The 19,698-nt window shown below is 37.3% G+C and overlaps 1 protein-coding gene across 1 annotated transcript in view; it reads right to left on the bottom strand.

Moving 5' to 3' along the window:
- The window catches only part of LOC145673847 (uncharacterized), a 43,335-nt gene extending 24,720 nt beyond the window's left edge, over positions 1 to 18,615 (bottom strand). Inside the window, exons 1-2 of the mRNA XM_081743619.1 lie at positions 18,468 to 18,615; positions 1,613 to 1,668 (exon numbers count right to left, since the gene is read on the bottom strand). Coding sequence (XP_081599745.1) covers positions 1,613 to 1,668; positions 18,468 to 18,485 — 74 coding nt within the window. The 5' untranslated portion in view covers positions 18,486 to 18,615. The remainder of the gene's footprint in view (positions 1 to 1,612; positions 1,669 to 18,467) is intronic.
- Between the last annotated feature and the right edge of the window lie 1,083 nt (positions 18,616 to 19,698).

Below are 19,698 nucleotides of genomic sequence, written 5' to 3'. Positions count from 1 at the left end.
GAAATGAGAAAGTGGGAGAAAACGGGAGTACTCCGAGAAAATACAATGACACGATGTTGTCCACCACAAACTTACTTGGCCGGGAATCGAACCTTGGAATTCATTCAACAGAGGTGTGCGCTCTACTACTAAGCCGCCATGCCTCCCACTCTTAGAAGAAAAAGCGGAGTGTGAGATGTGATCTACAAACCTCATCAAGGAATGTAGGAAAATTTTCAGTACTATCTAATGAGCGAAATTGTATTCCTCCTTAGTGGTGTAGTGTCCAGCGCTCGTTCTTTTGGTGTATGATACTGGGGGTTCGAGTATCGGTGGGAAAGAATGCAACACACTACATTACTTCAAATTCATTTTTAAACTTAGATCTTATCCTGTAGGATTACTGCTGAGAAAGACATATTTATAAATGCGAAGAGGTATCCAAAAGTTTTAATTATTATAAAGAAGTTATACAGAAATGTACATGCAACATTTTGTGCATAATATTGTCTTTTCTATGCATACTTGTGCAAATATCAAATATGTGTCTAAAGTATTTTTCTTTTCAAAACCTTAGAATACATCAACCTGTATGATGAACAAAATTGAAGCCCGAAGTGTCACAAAGTTCCTCCATTTGAAGGGCAACAACGCACGCCAAATCCATGACGAAATGAAAGTTGTTTGTGGGGATGAAAGCCCATCATATGACACAGTTGTAAGGTGGAAGCGGAACTTTCAAAGTGGTCACATGTACCTCACGGACAAGCCACGAGCGAGGAGACCCTCAATTAAGGATGATCTTGCTATGGTGAAGAAAGTGGAGTGTTTAATCCTCAAAGACGGTAATCCGGTTTAATCCTGTAACCATCCAAACGATTATGAATGAGACTGATCTCAGTTATGGTAGTGTGTGGAAAATTATCCATGACGAACCTCTCATGCCTAAGGTATCTGTGCACTGGTTTCCTCATTTGCTGACACCTTTTCAGAACCATCAGCTCAGTTGTCTCAAGTTGCTGTCGACAAAGCAAGAGCGTGTGGCTTCCAGGTATTGCAGCATCCGCCTTATTCTCCCGACCTCGCACCCAGTGACATTTTATTGTTTCCCCAAGTGAAGAATCCGTTGCGTATTCGCCACTTTGACAACTCATATAACGTCATTCATGAGGTGGAAGAGTGGTCTAAAGCACAATGTGCGGACTTCTACAATGATAGTATTCGTAAACTGAAGCAACACTGGGAGAAATGTCTAAATCTGGGTGGTGACTACATAGAGAGGGGTTAAGAACTACAAATCACAACAATCCCTGTATCTTTTTTTTTTTACTATAATAATTAAAACTTTTTGATACCCTCGTATATCAACGAATCATTCATTTAATCTCTATGACAATCATTTTAGGAGAGAGCTAGAAAGTGGAGATGTACAAGAATTAAAAGACAAAGAAAGAAGGGAAGAGATTATTAGGTTGTCTAGTTTCTAGAAGTAAGAACATTACTTCTTGTCGTTGTATTAGCTATCAACATAAAAACATTGGGAGGATAGGGTGCGAAAGTTTTAATAATTTGAAAGAAAAATATAGTTAATTAGATTATTACCATTATTTTTTATTAAGTTGATTTTACTTACCCGTGGGGAGGTACCGTTCTGCTAAAGTCGACCACAAACAGGAAGAAACACAGGATCTGTAATAGAAAAGAATATGCGTCTACAACTGAAATAAAAGTAAATATCTTGAACTATGTATATACTTAGAAGTGAATTCAATTATTTTTGAATTCTTTTTAAAAAGAAGGAAACAATTCGTTGGGATGACAGCTTGAAATCTTATTTATAACGCAGAACATATCAGTCTGTTAGTAATGGTAATAAAGAAACTTCAAAACTTTTAAGTGATGCGAGTTGCATAAACATCTAGGTAAAAATTTAGATAATTTTAATCCTTTTTATAAGTGTAAGGATCTAATTTCCAATCACCTTAATTTCCAACAGTTCACAGTCCGGCCATTTGTTGCTCGATGTGCTGGTTTCTACCTGACAAAAAGACATGTCACTAGGTGCGCTACTTTCTACCAGGAAAAAGAGATGTCGCTAGGTGCGCTTGTTTTCTACCTGACAAAAAGACATATCGCTAGGTGCGATAGCTTCTACCTGACAAGAACAGATGTCGCTAACTTGCATGTAATATGTGAACAATCAATGGCGGATCCAAGGGGGGCTATAGGGGCTATACCTTCCCCCTTGACGCTCAGGTGTACACTGGATAAAATGGGTTTCAATCCTGCTTTACACTGGATAAAACGGCAAAATATGGTTTAGCCACTTCCTTGATCATAACCTGGATCCGCCCCTGAACAAGCTCACTTGTAAGAGCTTGAGGGAATAGTTAGTGTTTAAGAAAGTTGTTCGTCTGGTTAGTTTCTCAAAACTTAAAACTGACTTTTAACGTTTCGTTTACTGACTTCTAACGTTTCACTGACGTTTGCTTTCCCTCCACTTCCTCCTGATGTATACTTATTTCAGTATGTTGATGATACTGCTTTTCTAGTCGTAGAAAATACTATCCGTCAGATCACTCGAGATCTCCAAGAATCCATCAACCAGTTCACTCATTGGTGCCGGAAGTGGAGTTTTTCAATCAATGCAGCAAAAACACAGGCCATTACCTTTATACCCCCACGAAGGCGCACCAGAGTACACCCAACCCATCGCTACTTTCACTCACAGTTAATGACACTCCAATCATTCAAGCTCGATCCGTTACTTATCTGGGCATTCTTTATGACTCTCACCTCACATGGAAACCACACCTCAAGAAAGTAGCTGCCAAAGCTTATCAGCTCCTGAACCTTCTAAAGAGCCTGGCTGGCACAACCTGGAGCCTACAACCTACAACAGTTCTGAATACATATAAAGAGTTCATGCGACCGGTGCTTACGTACGGGTTTGCTGCGTGGATTTCCGCCCTTCCAACATAGTATGAAAAGTTACGCAACCTAAAGCGACATGCATTGCGCATCGCACATCGTATTCAATTACCAAGCCCAACCCGTGAGCTGTATAATCTCATCACCTTCCCCGACATCTCGTATCATCTTGAATCTCTTAGACAGAAGTTCATCACTGTCAGATACACTTCTCATCAGTCATTACTCCTCGATACTATACATTGGGTGATATCAATAAAAGTAAGTAACTACTCCTGAGAAGTCCCGCTCGAGAATCAGAGTAACTACACCTGGAGTAATCTCCTCCCTCAATTTTGTATCAATAAAACAAGCCACTACTCAGGTCTAGTCTGCTCCAGATTTATGAACGTTTTCTCGCGCTTCCTCTGCACGTAGCACTGAGTCGTATCAATAAAAGAAGTAGTTATTCATTTCTCCCTTCCGTCGCGTGGTCATTTCGTTGTTTTTAACTTATGGCGTAATATCCTAAACGCCATGGAAGGGACAAGTAGCAACGACAGTTTCAATTAAAATGCATTTGTGGATATTAAAAAAGTTCCAGTGGTACTTTCAAAGTCACAGTTACCAGAAAGTAAACGAAGGAAAGCCGAAGCTTTGAAGGCAATTACAGTGAAATGCAACGAAATATCAAATACATCTACAAATGAGACACAAATCCAAAAGAGAATCTTTAATATCCGAGCGAGCATTAAGAAAAAAAAACTAATTTGAAAAAGAAAACGGGAAATAAGAAAGTAATGCTGAAACCACGGGAATGAACTTCTTGGAACTGATGGATGTTGATTGGAATCCAGCAATATCAAGATTAGCACGACAAGTGCATATCACGTGTTGTCCAAGGTCTTTGTAGATTGTTTGGCTTTAAGAACGAAATCAGACACTTGGTCCTTTTGTTTCCTTTTTTAAATAGTCCAGCCAGTCACGTCATAAAGCACATCCATCTGATTGCGTTTTCCACACCATACATGCCCCCTTTCACCTTGGCATAAAAAAATATACATTCTCATGTATACACCCTTCCTATCAGCGTTGAGTTGAGTTGATTTTGAGTTTAATGTCCTTTTCAGTAGCGAGGCTATATGAGACGGGACTCACTGAGTAACTTGGAATCCGAACCATATGAACTCCCGCCGGGAACCGAACGCGGGTCTCTCATGCCAAAGGCATGTACGCTATCCGCTTAGCCACGAAGGAGCTCTTCCTATTAGCGTATTCGTCTCCAAAATACTAGGTTTCTTTATTGCCACGTGTTTCTAGTCAAGTGCTCCGATAGCACCCAGAAATGTATATTGTTCTTGCCACTATGCCTTTGCTGTTTGAATATTACACACACCTCCGGAAACAATCAATTTTCAGATTTCGCAATAATCGCATCCATTAAACTTGTAGTAGTCATAGACACAGTACTTTGAGCCACAACAGAATCCCCTGACATTCAATTCAGACCTGGAATCCCGGATCACTCACGTAAAGCAAGAAAACCCGCATCTTTTCGTCATTACGTAGTGCAACACCCCAAATTTCCGTTGATTCTCCTAAAAAATGTTGTGCTAACTCCTTTACATTTTCTTTCATGAACCTATGTTTTTTTGTAATCTCCATTTGCAACATTTCTATGCAATTTATAAGGTTTACTACATAGCAAAACAATCATATACTCTGCCATATTTCGCACGGAGTCACCTATTTAGCTTGCTCCACAAATTTGGAGAAGTTACTAGCATCACAGAAGAGTCTTGATTTTTATTGATATCAAACGCGGAGTAGTTATTCGGCTCGAGAATAGAGGTGTGGTTACTTCAAAAGGGCGGGGCTTCTCCGAGGTCAGCCGAGACGACTCGTGCTCAGTTCTCTTTTTATTGATACCAATGCGAGTAACTACTTCAAAATTGGGCGTAATGAGTAACTTCTCCGTTTTATTGATATTACCCATTATAATGCTCTTCATCCTGTCCGTCCCCGCTATGCCTACTCCCCTCTTAGTTTGCTCTTCACTCTCTACTGCTATACGCTGCCACCTGATCACCCATATTTACTCTTACTTGAAGACTATCACATTCATGCCCATCTACCCCACGTATTTCCATCATTTTCTGCACAGTAAGACCTTCTGTCTCTAACAGGGCTCCCCACGTCTTCATCAGCCTAGAGCAGCCCCTAGGCAGAAGATAACCTCATTTGTCATACTAATTTCCCTTGTGTTTGTCCCGTGTATCGTACCTCATCCCATTATTCACCTTCATTCTCTTTTAATATAACTTCTAATTGTTAGTAGTTTAATCTATAAGGATTTCTCAATCACAAAATCATATATAGGGTGTTTAATAAGTAATGGTCATAAATTAAAACACAGATAGTACACGCCAAAACTAACAAAAAAGTCTTAGTAAACATGTGTCCGCAAACGCTTCCTAACGGAGATAGGGGCTGTCGAAAGTGTGGGAAAATGAAGCTTAGAGACGAATATCTCAAAAAGTATGAATCGGACAGAGGGCGGTCCAATGAATGACTATCGAAGTCAGACCTGCGCTATACAGAAATGCATGGTTGATAGCTCTGCAATGCGCGCGCAAGGGATTCCCCAAAGAAACGGAGGGATTCCTGGAAAATTGTCCAATGAAAGGGAGATCGAGATGAACATCGAGGGCGAGTCTATCCACCAGTAATTCATAAGTCGTGGTACCAGGTCGAAAGCTTGAAAAGTTACAAAATGGCGGACAATGTTTATCTGCCGTGTGTGGTTGCATAACCAGTAGGAAATGAGAGAGGCAATCGAAGTGTGGTTGCTGATCTGGTTGCAGTCTCGTAGGGAAAATCTCGCGATATAACCTAGCGGTCTCTACCGCATTCCCGTATGCTTTCCCGTACATAAAGTGCATGTCAGCATACTCAATATTACTGTATGTTGTATCAATGGCAAGGTAAGCAATAATTTAGCAAAACACTAATAGCACTAATTAATACTGCACAATAGTATCCCCGTGGCTTTGCAACACTACTTAAAGTATTGCACTGTTCCCCGCAATACGGTGAAGTAAGTACATCCACGACACTGTAAAGACACGCGCATTTGACACCTCTTCAACACACAGAACTACTACATTCACTGTAGGCGAGAAAGACAAGTGAAGACGACGAACCTCTACACTCTGAATCATTCTCCCAAGCGACTACTCTGGTACGACGAAAGCATATAGACCTGTAGCATAACCCTTCAGGCAACATAATAAACAAACGTGGAAAGGCAAACGAGTTTCCAATTCACGTCTGTAATCGAAACAATGTAGTGTTCTTCCATTCTATATTTCCTGGCTTACCAGCTGATTGACAAGAACTGCGTGCACAGTTTTTTCTTTACGTATACGTACAGGGGATGAACCAAATAATGAGCAACCTACAGGCGCTCGATTGATTGAGTTATTTTCGTTTTAAACGAGCTTAGGAGCTTTGAAGAACAGGACCTACGATTTGGAAAATCTGGGATCAGAACCACTGCATTCAGTAAGCACTTCAGCGGATTTGACCTGCAACATCATGCTCCCCAGGTGAGCTCAACGTCTGTTGCAACCCCTATTCATAATTTCCAGCTCACTTCCATGTTCTACCAGTGTTCCTTTCGGCCATTCCATTCATTTTCGCGCATCGTTTGTTCTACTTTGGTATTGGTACAGTAAAGAACTACTCTGTACATGTGCATTCGTCTTAGGAATGTGCTCTGAAGTAGTTCACTACATGCACCACCACATTTCTTCGATTGCCTCTCTCATTTCCTGCTGGTTATGCAACCACACACGGCACGTAAACATTGTCCGCCATTTTGTATCTTTTCAAGCTTTCGACCTGGTACCACGACTTATGAATTAATGGTGGATAGACTCACCCTCGATGTTCATCTCGATCTCCCTTTCATTGGACGATTTTCCGGGAATCCCTCCGTTTCTTTGGGAAATCTCTTGCGCGCGCATTGCAGTTATCAACCATGCATTTCTGTATAGCGCACTTCTGACTTCGATAGTCATTCATTGGATCGCCCTCTCTCCGATTCATACTTTTTGAGATATTCGTCTCTAAACTTCATTTTCCCACACTTTCGACAGCCCCTATCTCCGTTAGGAAGCGTTTGCGGACACATGTTTACAAAGACTTTTTTGTTAGTTTTGGCGTGTACTATCTGGGGTTTAATTTATGACCATTACTTATTAAACACCCTGTATATAGTTGTGTTTGGAGTTTAAGCATATGTGCATATGTTCTCTACATATTAGTTTCCTTATATGTTTATGATCACTTTCTTTATATTTTCACTCATTATAAATGTTCTTTCACTTTTCACTCATTCTATGTGTTTATAAAAATGTCTAACTTCAATTTATACTTATATAATTAAGTAGTTTCACCTCTACTTAAATTTATGATTATGATCGCAAATGTCATAATATCCAGATATTCGATGATAAATAAATAAATAAAATCACTTAGTCCATTAATCCTCTATAACTCTCCCCCCTCAAAGAGGGTGTAGTCCTCTAACAGGGTGCAAGCCTCCGGCTAGCAAAGAAAGAAAAAAGCGTAAACGTAAACGTTTCATTTGCCTTTGTAAGGGCTTAGAATTAAATGGTGGCTATTCCGTAAATGATGCTTCACACGAAAAGCTTTCCCTACAAAAGTTGTTTGCCTTTCCCTAGTCTCTTGAATGATGAAAAATATTACCTTCTTGCTTAAAACTTTTGGGTGATAACCGAGGTTCCATTACAGAGGGAACTATGGGACAACTGCTCCATTCGATGCACGATTTGATAGTTTCCTGTGTCATTTTTTTTTCATCCTTTTATTTACAATCGTTGGTAATTCAAACACACAGGGCTTTTTATCAGAAACACTCGGTTTTGTAATTTTAGTATACTCTGAGGGAAGCACACAGACTGGAAGAATTTGGGAACAAAATCCTGAGATGAATATATTCGAACCCAAGAGGAACGGGAATGGGGAATGGCGTAAACTTCATAACGAGGAACTGCATAATTTATACCGCTTACTAAACACTGTTAGAGTTATCAAGTCTAGGAGACTCAACTGCGCAGGTCATGCACCAGAATGGAAAAAAGTAGAAACGCTTTCAAAGTCTTAACTGGAAGACCAATCTGAAAACGACTATTAGGAAGACCTAGTCACAGATGGGGGAACAATATTAAGATGCATGTCACAGAAATAGGGTCCCGGGTTCGATCCCAGCCCCCGCCAAGTGAACTTTGTGGTGGACAAACACCGTGTGCGTGGGTTTTCTAGGGGTTCTCCCGTTTCCTCCCACTTTCTTCATTCCACCATTTCATTCATCACTCATCATCATTCTCCTTTAGCCTAACCGGCACAATCGTGGGACGTAAAACTCAAAAATTTCATTTCATTTTTCACAGAAATAGGAATACAAAGTAGAAACTGGATCCAGTGAGCTAAGAACATAAGTCAGTTGAAAGTTTTTGTGAACGCGGCATTGAACCTCCGGGTTCCATAGGCTGATCATAGAAAAATGAAACCTATCACTTTTACGTTCTAGAGTTATGCCATATGGGCTAAAGAAGACACTGATGTTGAGAAATGATTGAAATGAAATTGTGAGGAAGCGGTAGAACCGGGAGAAGATCTACGTGTATGGTGTTTGTCCACCATAAAGTGCATTTGGCGCTAGCTGGGAACAAACCAGTGATTTCACGCTCCACAGGTGAACGCTCTACCACTGAACCACAGCGGCCCGAGCTGACCATGGAGTTTATAAGTATATACAGTAAAATTATACGATTGAAAATTATTCAAAAAGCACAATTAAATAATATAGTTATTATTTTCACAATGGGGTAGAGAACAGGGGCTCTTGAAAACAATGACAAGAAGTACTCAGAAAATATTAAAGCTGTATTGTTAAATACAACACAATAATATCTACAATAAGGTGGCACCGTATAACACTATTGCGTTAGCTTACTGTGACAAGAATTGTGTTGTGTCAAAAGCGAAAGTTTTATTTACTTACATGATTGTGGCAACGAAAGCATTAAATGACAGGGGAAAAAGAAAAAGCACTTTTGCTGCATGTATGTTACTGGATGATGGATATTATGTCTTAAGAACAAGGTATGTAATTAGATAAAAAATGAATGGTGTGAGATATAAACAACAGAGTTTGGTTTTAGATTGAAAAGTTCGAGAATGAAAAAGAGTTCTTTAACACACGTGTCTTTCTTTGTTTTCATTGTCTTTGTAATTGTAGTGCGTAACATACAATTGTTATATTAAATTTACAAGACAATGATAAACTACAGTCACCAAGTTTGATGACTGCTCTGCTTACAGAGAGAGAGAGAGAAAAAAAAAAGATGTACCATAATTAAGGTTTTCCTCGCAAAGAAACATTTATATTATCTTTTCACCAACTAGACTGATACTTAGATAAATGATGATTTTGATTCTTTGCTTTAATTGTGTTCATTCAACACGCTATCATTATTTTCTTTAGCCTATTGTTTTATAAGGATTTTTTTTAATGTTTCCTTTTAAGCAAACTAGAATTTAGCCCTCTTTCATACGCGGCTACTGAGTTGCGCCACTGCTTGCGAAATATTGTTTTAATTTGGAGCCTTCACACGGAGCAACTGTAATTGCTTCCACTAAAACTGTTGCTGCTGCCATCTGCTCTAGCATAACAGTCTCGAGCAACTCCCACTGTCAACCACTCGAGAAGAAGCATTTTTAATGTTGCTATTTTATTAAGGCTACCAGATGTCCCTATTTACTTTGTACAGTTCTTTCTTTTTAACCTTAGCCCAAAATTTTTTCACCTGAATTCGGGACTCGAAAATGTCCCATTTTCTTAAGAACGTTATTTTTTATTTTACTTAGTCGTCAACGAATTTAAAAAGTTCCTTACTGGATTATTTACGTCTGTGTGTATGTCTGTCCATCTGTCTGTTATTTCCGATTTTTTTTTTAATTTTGAGTCCTCCATTCGATAGAGCATCATAAACTATTTGAGAAAGTGAAGGAACTTTTTACGTCACTCTTACCGTTCCCATGATATTAGCCAAAAATGGCCGATTTCCCGAGATTTAAGGAGCCATATCTAGGGAACCGTAAGTCATAGAGGAACCATATTGATGTTGGTCGATACCTAAAAGGATGGTAAATATTTTGGTACAAAATAGTAACCGGTGGACACTGGTCAGTTGGCCGCCATTCACCAGATATTGGCCAAAAATGTTCAAATTCCGGGAGATTTAAGGAGCTATATCTCGGGAACTGTAAGTCATGGAGAGGTGATATTTTGGGAATTTTAGCGAGAAAGAAAAGGTGCGGATAAAAGGATTTACTTTTACGTGTAGGGGCAATCACAGTTATTCTTCCCATTTCATCTCTCCATTATTTTTAAGTTCGTTCTGGCAATGCTCTTGGAGCATTCTCAGATTTTTTTTTTATTTTTGCTTACAAAATTCATAAAGCTCCTTGTTAACACGTATTAATAGTTGCTTATGTATATTCTATCCATAAGCATATAATAAGCACTCGACGATGGCGGCAGTAGTGATGGTAAAGAAAATCAAAGTAAATTGAAGATCATTTATATATCACAACAATACTTCTGGAAGTTGAATAAAGAGTTCAACAAGTAGAAAACATTTTTTCCACTGTTGATGAACTAGCATGAGACTTGCATTACAGGATTGGAAGCGTTACTTGACTGCTAGAATTAGATACACCACAAAGCTCAACATCATATCATGGCAGAAACCACCTCAAATTCTAGCAACCTGAAAATACATTACCTCTTGTACAGTGCTTAAAGTGGCATCACAGAACATCTGGAATGCTCACCACATTAATTTGACTGAACGCAGTCAATCATGGGAGTCAATAAAGATCGGAATCTCCAAATTTGTTTTAACATCGAATGTTCCTAACTAATTAATTCTATGGTCTAGGAAACCCGGAGGTTCAATGCCGCGTTCACGAAAGTTCTCCACAGACATCTATCCTTAGCCAACTGGATCCAGGTTCTACTTTGTATTCCTATTTCTGCACGATCCATCTTAAGAAGCCTCATCCCGGCGAAATTAAAATACCGCTAACTTTACAGTAATTATGTGATATCTTCCATTAAATAAAAGATAATCTAAATGTGGAACAAGAGCGCCCCAGACAATATCATTCTGCATGAGATACCGTTATCACGACTCACTTATCTGCATTCGATTTCGAGACAATTTGAAAATCGGCATTTATTTTCGCGTTTTTAACCAGCTGAAAACGGACAGCCACTAGGTGACTTGTGATAACGGTACCTCACGCAAAATAATATTATCTATGGTGCTCTTGTTCCATATTTCGATTATCTTTTATCTATTGGAAAATATAACATAATTACTGTAAAATTAGCGGTATTTTAATTTCGTCGTGATGAGGCCTCTTAATATTATCCTCCCATCTAGGCCTAGGTCTTCCTAATTTTCGTTTTGCGATTCGATTTCCAATTAAAATGTTGAAAACGTTCCTACTTTCGTCTATTCAGGCTAAATGACCTGTTCTCCTGAGCCCCCTGAACTCGATGACCCTAACAATGTTTGGTAAGCTGTATAGATTATGTAGTTCCTCGTTGTGAAGTTTCCGCCATTCCCGTTCCTCTTGGGTCCGAATATTCGTCTCAGGATCTTGTTCTCAAATACTTTCAGTCTGCAATCTTCCCTCAAAGTAAGCGACCACGTTTCGCAACCATACCATATTTCGAATATAACTATAATCCAAAATGTAATACAATAATAATGGCAAACCAAGACAAATGTTCAAATGATGCTAAGGGAATTGATGTGCCGAAACTAAGTTACGGTGTGTTTCGACCCACCTTAAGCTTTTACTTTGTAACCCAAGTTTTAGACTAAAGTAAACTTCCAATAATTGCCATGTGTTATTAAGTTCCTACCATTCAGTTGTAAAATTTTAGAAAAAAATATCCCGATTTCACACTAAAAATGGTAACTTTATGTTTTACTGATTTATTCTTGAAGCCTATTCATACGTGACATTCTTTTGAAAAATGAAATTGGATTATACAGTGTGGCCCAAAAGTATGTGTACAGACCTACATACATAAAACATTCAGACTGTATACCTACTTTTGGATCACTCTGAATTTAGACAACCTAGGAAGCATTCAACATCAAAAGATCACTCCTAACTAGCAGGCTTAATATTGAACTATGGAAGAAGTTGGTCGAGTTCTATATACGAAGTATTGGATTGTATGGTACAGAGATTTGACCATTACGGAAATTAGAGGAAAAATACTTGGGAAGGTTCCAAATATGTTGGAGAGAGATGGAGAAAGCAAGGTGAACAGGGAGAGTAACAAACGAGGATATCTTAAAATGGATAGGAGAGAAAAAGACGCTCTTATGTAGCATTCTCCATAGAAAGACCAACTAGGTTCGACATATCTTGCTAAGAAATTGTATTTTTTATACCGTTATAGAAGGAAAAATGGAAGGAAAGTGAGGAATAGGAAAGAAGAAGAACCAAATGACTGATGATTTGAAAACTAGAATAAAATATTGGGAGTTAAAAGAGGAAGCTGAAGATCAAGAAACGTAGCTGAAAAATTTTCAGACCCTGACTTAAAGAGGGGGATGGGGAATCTCTCATTAGCCCCAATGTCCTCCAACAAACAGAACACTTAATAATACTAATGAAGTCAAAAGTATTGAAATAAAATTATGTATTACATAATTTCGTTTTAAGGAGTAAAGAAGGTTTAAATTGACATTGAAAAAATGCTAAATTCACTTCATTTGAAAGCAAACAGAAAAGAATGGACTAAGAAGTATGATTGAACACAGTTAACAATTTGTATTTAGAAACTTCCCAGTAATACTTCGAGCAATAGCAGACTGTATTTGTGTATTAGAAGAATAACCACTTCGCTAAGCTAGGGACTTATTCTTTATTATATCTGCTTTAAACCAGTTTTAATTTAATAATCTGATGGCCGTCTTTGGCAAGTGCAGATTATTGGAAGAGATCTTTCTCTTCAAAGAACTTCCTGTCCATGTGACAGAGGAAGGGGGGGCTAAAATTACTATTTTTTCTAGGTTTGTTACAAGATATTTTGCGTTTATCTGTTCCAGTTCTGTTACGGTACTTTTAAGAACATATCTATAGCTGAGGTAATGATTGATCTTAGTGTAACTTTGTGACATTTCCATATATTTTTAAATTCCGTCTACCAGGTCTTTGTATTTGCTAATTTTCGTGGTAATTATTGTACACACGGAAAATAAAATATTTGACAGTTGGCAATTTTCTTTTGCCAATAACTCGGGAACAAATGCATTAATTTGGATCTTTTTGTTGTTATCGTTAGGACAGTTATGATTTGATAACTTGACAAAATCTGTACCTTAATAGGTTAATTTATTGTTGAGTTATTAGGAAAAGAAACGTTGTCAACTGAAAAATACTTTCTTTCGTGACTGTAGGTATTTTGTGAGTCTGTGTCACTGTTACATCTATGGGAGTTACTTCTTGGTTCATTTTATTGATGATAATGACAGCAGATCTATTTTTCAAATATCGTTACATCAGTTCTGATTTTCTTGATCCCAGTAGACTTTTGACGTTTTCAGGCACTGGATTTGGCTGATATTTGTATATTGCTTGACATTGCTGATTAGTTAACGCCATGTTATGTGCCAGAAACTGGTAAATAGTTGTTACAACATCTCTTGTGTCTTTTCAGATAGTCTGTGGGAGCCATTATACAGCATGAACCTATGATCATTTTTTTCTGGCGTTGAGTTGAGTTGATTTTGGGTTTATCGTCCCGTTCAGCAGCGAGGTTATATGAGACGTGGACCTACTGATTAACGTGGAATCCGAACCACATGAGCTCCCGCCAGGAATATTTCTGGTGTGTCTCCACATTTTTCATCATGCATTTCTCCTTTGAACACGTATTTTTAATAGTTTCAGGTAAGTGTACTACATTTTGGATGGTCATCAGAACTTACTATTTCGATAAACGTGGGACGCTAAAGAAAAATATTTCATTTCATTTTCAAATAAATAGAACAATTATTACTGTAACTTCGAAGGGAGGTATTATTCTTTCTTTTCTGCTGGAAGAAAATTAATCTTTCATCGATTCTTTCAGCAAATCTTTTTTATGTACATATATATATGTACATATATATTACAGCATAGCGTGTCAATCTTCTCATAATTTATTTCCTTATGTCTTTTGATTCATGCATTTTTGTTCTGGTAAGTAGTTTTTTTTTACTTTTTGTTTGTTTGTTTGTTTCTCGAAAATTTGATCAAGTTCACATACCAACTTTGGTGGCCCATAATTCTGTCACCAAGGTCTACAATATTTCATATGGACACTAATTTCGTTAAGCTTTATTACATAGTCAAGCATGGTCAAGATTAAATAATTCATTAACCGTGTACGGTATTGTAGTGGTCAATTTTGTTATTTATGGAAGAGACCGCGGTGGCTTAATGGTAGAGTATTCACCTTTGATGGTTCAATCATAGCTCGCGCAAAGTAGACTTTATGTTGGACAAACACCTTATGCGTGGGATTTCTCTGTGTTCTCCTTTTTCCTGTCACTTTACTCATTCCAACATTTCATTCATTTTCATCATCAGCGTCTTCTTTGGCATACATGGCATAATTGTGGCCGTAGACATGAAAGATTTCATTTTTTTATAGGAAAGTCAAATGAAAGAAGGAGATGCATTGTATTGTAAAGAAAGTGATATGAAACACGATGGAAACCAAAATTGCGAGGAGAGTAGAGAGAAATGGAATGCACTAAAATATATAATGTAGGGATTTACATAACTATATAGTGGACGGAATTGTTGCGGGTTTTATCTCCTGTGGGAGGGCACTAAATGCAATATAATGGTTCGAATTTAACCATTTAACCGTAAACCGTAGGTCCACGTCTCATGCAATCTCGTTGCTAAAGTTTCTAAAAAAACAAGAAAAAGAAAAAGAAAAGAAAAGAAAATACACAACAAATTAATCATTGTGGAATTTCCCAATTTAGGACAAATGAAGGGTGTGAGACAAGAACATGGTAACCACAATTTTACTATTTTAAGAAATTAGAGTTTTTTTTTGCGTACAAGTCATTTTCCAAGTTGGAAAGCTGATTTTTTACATAACACTATACATGAAGGCAGTGGCGTAGGGAAGGGGGGGCAGAGGGGCCGCCGCTCCCCAAAGAGGTCAAACAATATACTTTGGTACTTTGATGTTTGTAATTTTTTATATATTTTTATGTTTATATATATATATATTTTTTTTTGTTTGTAATTTTTCTATATGTATCTATAACAGCAATTGCCCCCAAAACACACACCCTGGCTACGATACTGCATGAAGGATTAAACAGACAAGGTTAAACGAAGCGGTGTGCGTTGCTTTCTATCGGGTGCTGCAAAACACAGCAATTGTAAAATTGTAGGTCACCATGTTCTTGCCTCACACCCTTCAAATAACCTATCAAAATTAGATTTAACTGTAGAATTACAACAAATGTCTGACAAAAGTACTAACAAGACATCACAGAGAAATCACAATGCCGTGTAACACAAAGGGAAAGTAACTAGTCTGACAATGCACTGATGAGCTAATATCTACGTAGCCAGCTATCATGATGATATATTAGGAAGAATAAGTACTGAAGATAAAGGTATAAAAATATATCATATCAAGATTACAATCATGTATTTATTTATCACGCTTAAGTAAGCAAGCTGAGAAAGTAAACATACGAATTGGCCTTATAATCGTATCTGAGTTTCTTTAATTGTTCAAATTATGAAATAAAAATTATCTACCTAAGAAAAAATACTATAGCTTCACTAATTTTATGTTGTCAGGCTGTTTGATTTTAAAGGAAATATTTATTTTTAAAAGTTTAATTTTATTGATGAGATAAAGGAAATATGCTTTATTGATTATAATTAGGATCGCCATTGCGTTGTTTCTGAGTGCGTTTTCACTTGAATTTCCTTTCAAAACGAATCAATCTTTTTGCGAAGACGAAAGTGTTCACCTGTTTTCAACATGAATCAAAAAAACTGTGAGGGAAAAACTAGTACTCTCACTGTGAAAACACATTGAAGCTTATTTTAATAAGTTCACTAAACAATCATTATAAATTATGCTGTACTAGCAAAATACTCGTTCTCACAGTGCGGGGAGAATACGTTTCATTTTGAACATAAAGGACACAAAAAACATGTCACCAATCAAATTAGGGGCCCCAAAAACTATGAATTCGACACTAATATCGGTCATTTTCATTTATTTTACATGTCACCATCAACCCCTTAGGAATACTAGTGGGGATGAATTTGGATTTAAACGGTATTGGAAAAATGTCACTCTTCATCTCAGCAGCCCCGAAAACTATAGACTCGACACTACTACCGGTCATTTTCGATCATTTTTTATATTTCCCTCTAGCCCTCTCCTACGTTGTACTTTCAAAGTAAAATTATAAAAAAACATCCCAGGCCCGTACTTCATCTATGTTGTAAATATGATCAAGGTAGGTCGGGTGATTAAAGACTTATTAAATTACAAACATAATCGCTTTCATTTTTATATAGGCTATATAGATATTTCTTGTGCCCCCTATATGGACTAGCCTTTGGTTCCCGTATATGGACTATCCTTTGGCCTCTGCCCCTCCATTTTCTCAGCCTACGGCCTCGCACCTCGAACACAATTCTACCGAATTTCAAGTTTCCTTTCGTATTTTAACTATCTAAAAATAAGATATCCCAAGAAAACGCCTATGTAAATAGCACAGAAATTTCTTCATCCCCCATTAGAGCCCTTAAAAACTAAAAATATTTACCTTTAATAATTTTCCTGTGTCTTAGTCCCGGAAGCCTACAATCATGCCAAATTTCATCCTTCTAATCCTGCCGTAAGTACCTAAACATTTTGGGGTGTGGAAGATGTCTTATATAAATAACATGGGAAAGATTTTTCAGTTCCCTATAAAACCACTTTACGGTTGAAAATTTTTATTTTTGATGAGTTACTTAAGTAACAACGAAAACGCACAAGCATACCGGATTTCAAGTTTTAATTATAATTCCGAGTATCTAAAATATAAAATTATAAGTCCAACAAAAGCACATCTAAATCACATGGGGAATTTCTTCATTTCCTTTTTAGACCCCCTAAAAATTTAAAATATTCATTTTTGCCAATTTTGCTGTGGGTTAGTCCCGGAAAGCTACAATCATGACAAATTTCAACTTTCCACGTCAACCAGAAGTACTCGTTTATTTTATCAGTTCATGCAGTTTTATATATAGTTAGGAAATGAAATGAAATCTTTGAGTTTTACATCCCACTTTTATGCCTATTAGGCTAAAGGAGACGGTGATGAGAAATGAATAAAATGGTGGAATGAAGAAACTGGGAGGAAACGGGAGAACCACGAGGAAACCCACTCACACGGTGTTTGTCCACCACAAAGTTCACTTGGCATGAGCAGGGTTTGAACCAGGGATCCCATGCACCAGAGATGAACGCTCTACCACTCTACCACTGAGGAACCGTACCTTCCAGTCTACGGAGAAATTTAGAACAGTTGAGCTTTTATGGTTTATGTCCTTATGCAGTACCAAATGACGGGCTCTACTGATAACTAAACTAGAAACAGCAATCGGGGATTAAGTTCGGTGCAGATGCTGGGTGCGTAGATCATCATGTGAGAGCAACCTTACAGTTCAGGTCGTTCCCCACTACAGCATCCCTACTCCCAAGAGAACTGATTTACAGGATCACGACAGCGATAGATTCATATGCAATTGGATATTAGGGATGTGCTAATATTAATTCGAATAAGATTATATAGCCCGAGGACAAGATCAGTTTTGTTTCTGCGGCAATGAATCTTATTTCATAAGTTCTAAGGTTAACAGCTCATTAGGGAAAATACTGGAACCTTATATTATTTACTAGATATCAAGTTTATTAAACTAAGAACAACAAACTAAACAAAAATCGCCAAGCCAATCCACATCCCTGTCATGCAATTCGAGATATTCTCTGATCACGTGCTTGGAAAGTGAAATGACAAATAAACACACATAGACAAACATAAATAATTAAGCAAGCAACTTTACAGAATAACTCAATGTGGGTCCAAAGACCAGTAGTGTATTCTTAAGACCCCACAGTTGCTAAAAATTTGTGTTCAATTTTTGCACTAGATACATTTCTTATGTTGTTGCTACATTAAGGTGCTGAAACTTGTGAGTCTCTCTCTCTCTTTATATATCTATCTATCTATCTATCTATCTATATATATATATATATATATATATATATATATATATATAGGATAGATAGATAGATAGATATATTTCATTCACATAATTACACACACTATTTCTACTAAATGTTAATAATTACAACATTAGTAGATACTTACCGCTAACAATTTTTCCATATCGTTTGGTTCCTGCACTTGTGGTTGAAGCCGGGACCTCAAACAATTGTTAAGCCAACACTCCCTTTGGTAATTAACAAATAATTAAAAACAGCACAAACAACGGTAAAAGTGGAGTTGTGAACGTTGAGAAAACACGGACTGAAGTGTGAGCGTCTCGACAACAAGCGACTAATTTATTTGTTTTCGAAAGCGTTGTGTGTGGGCATGAAACAGCCAGATCACGGGAATGCCAGCTAGATAGTACAATGTTGTACCAAAGAAAAAAAGTCACGCATCATTCTCACGTACAATACTTCATACTGCCGTGTGCATATCGCTGTTCTTTTGTCAGATAATTAACCACCATGTTAAGAAGCGACACGGTATGTTAACTATGGTGTTCGCGTAACAACAGTATTACCTAATCTTTTTCTTCAAAATGCATTGTTGTCCTGAAATGTTCTTAACTGTTTAAAAGATGCTTTCTTTATTCTAAACACAGAAGTCATTGCCCATTACGTTAAGTACTAAATGACATCTGCATTAAGGAAAAAAAGGTGTTAATAGCGTCTGCCAATTCATTGTTAAAGCATCCAGCATCATTCGTTTTTTTTCCGCGTGTCGGTTAAATACAAAACTGTTTATGCAGTTTTGATATGTACATAAATCTTAATTCTCTCAGTGTGTTGCTTCGTGAGATATAATGCATTGTATTCTAACGAAAGATGTTTTAATTCTGCACGATAACTGAACAAAAGATGATATTTAGATGTGGGTGTCAACTGTTTTCACAAGCGTGACATATGATGACAGTGAACTTCTTACAACAGAGTGTGGGATGCCCGTGACTGGAAGGCAAGTAAATGGTTAGTTATTAATACTATTTTCATTTAATGCATTGAAAAATTGTGTAGGAAGACACTGTAAATTTATCTATTAATTACTACATCCTGTTTACTTGACTTTGCACTGGTCCTCAGACACGAGGATGCACACTCATATCCAAAATGATTGTCGCATATCTATAACTGTTTTCTTGTAAGAATATAATTTGATAATGATTTTGCAGGGTACTTTTAATACTGATAGTATGTGTATAATTGGGAAATGTATACTTGTGATAAATTTCATAGGAAAAGAATTATAAATACGAAAATTAGAATGAGTAAAACAAAATGTTGCTAAATGGAGAAGAAAGTTTTATTTTCGTTTCATTGTTCTTATTTACTGC

This window comes from Thermobia domestica, chromosome 17, assembly GCF_964235325.1.
Source record: "Thermobia domestica chromosome 17, izTheDome1.hap1.1, whole genome shotgun sequence".
NCBI lineage: Eukaryota > Metazoa > Arthropoda > Insecta > Zygentoma > Lepismatidae > Thermobia > Thermobia domestica.
Note: the sequence above shows the minus strand (reverse complement) of the source record. Positions and strands in the feature narration are given on the sequence as shown.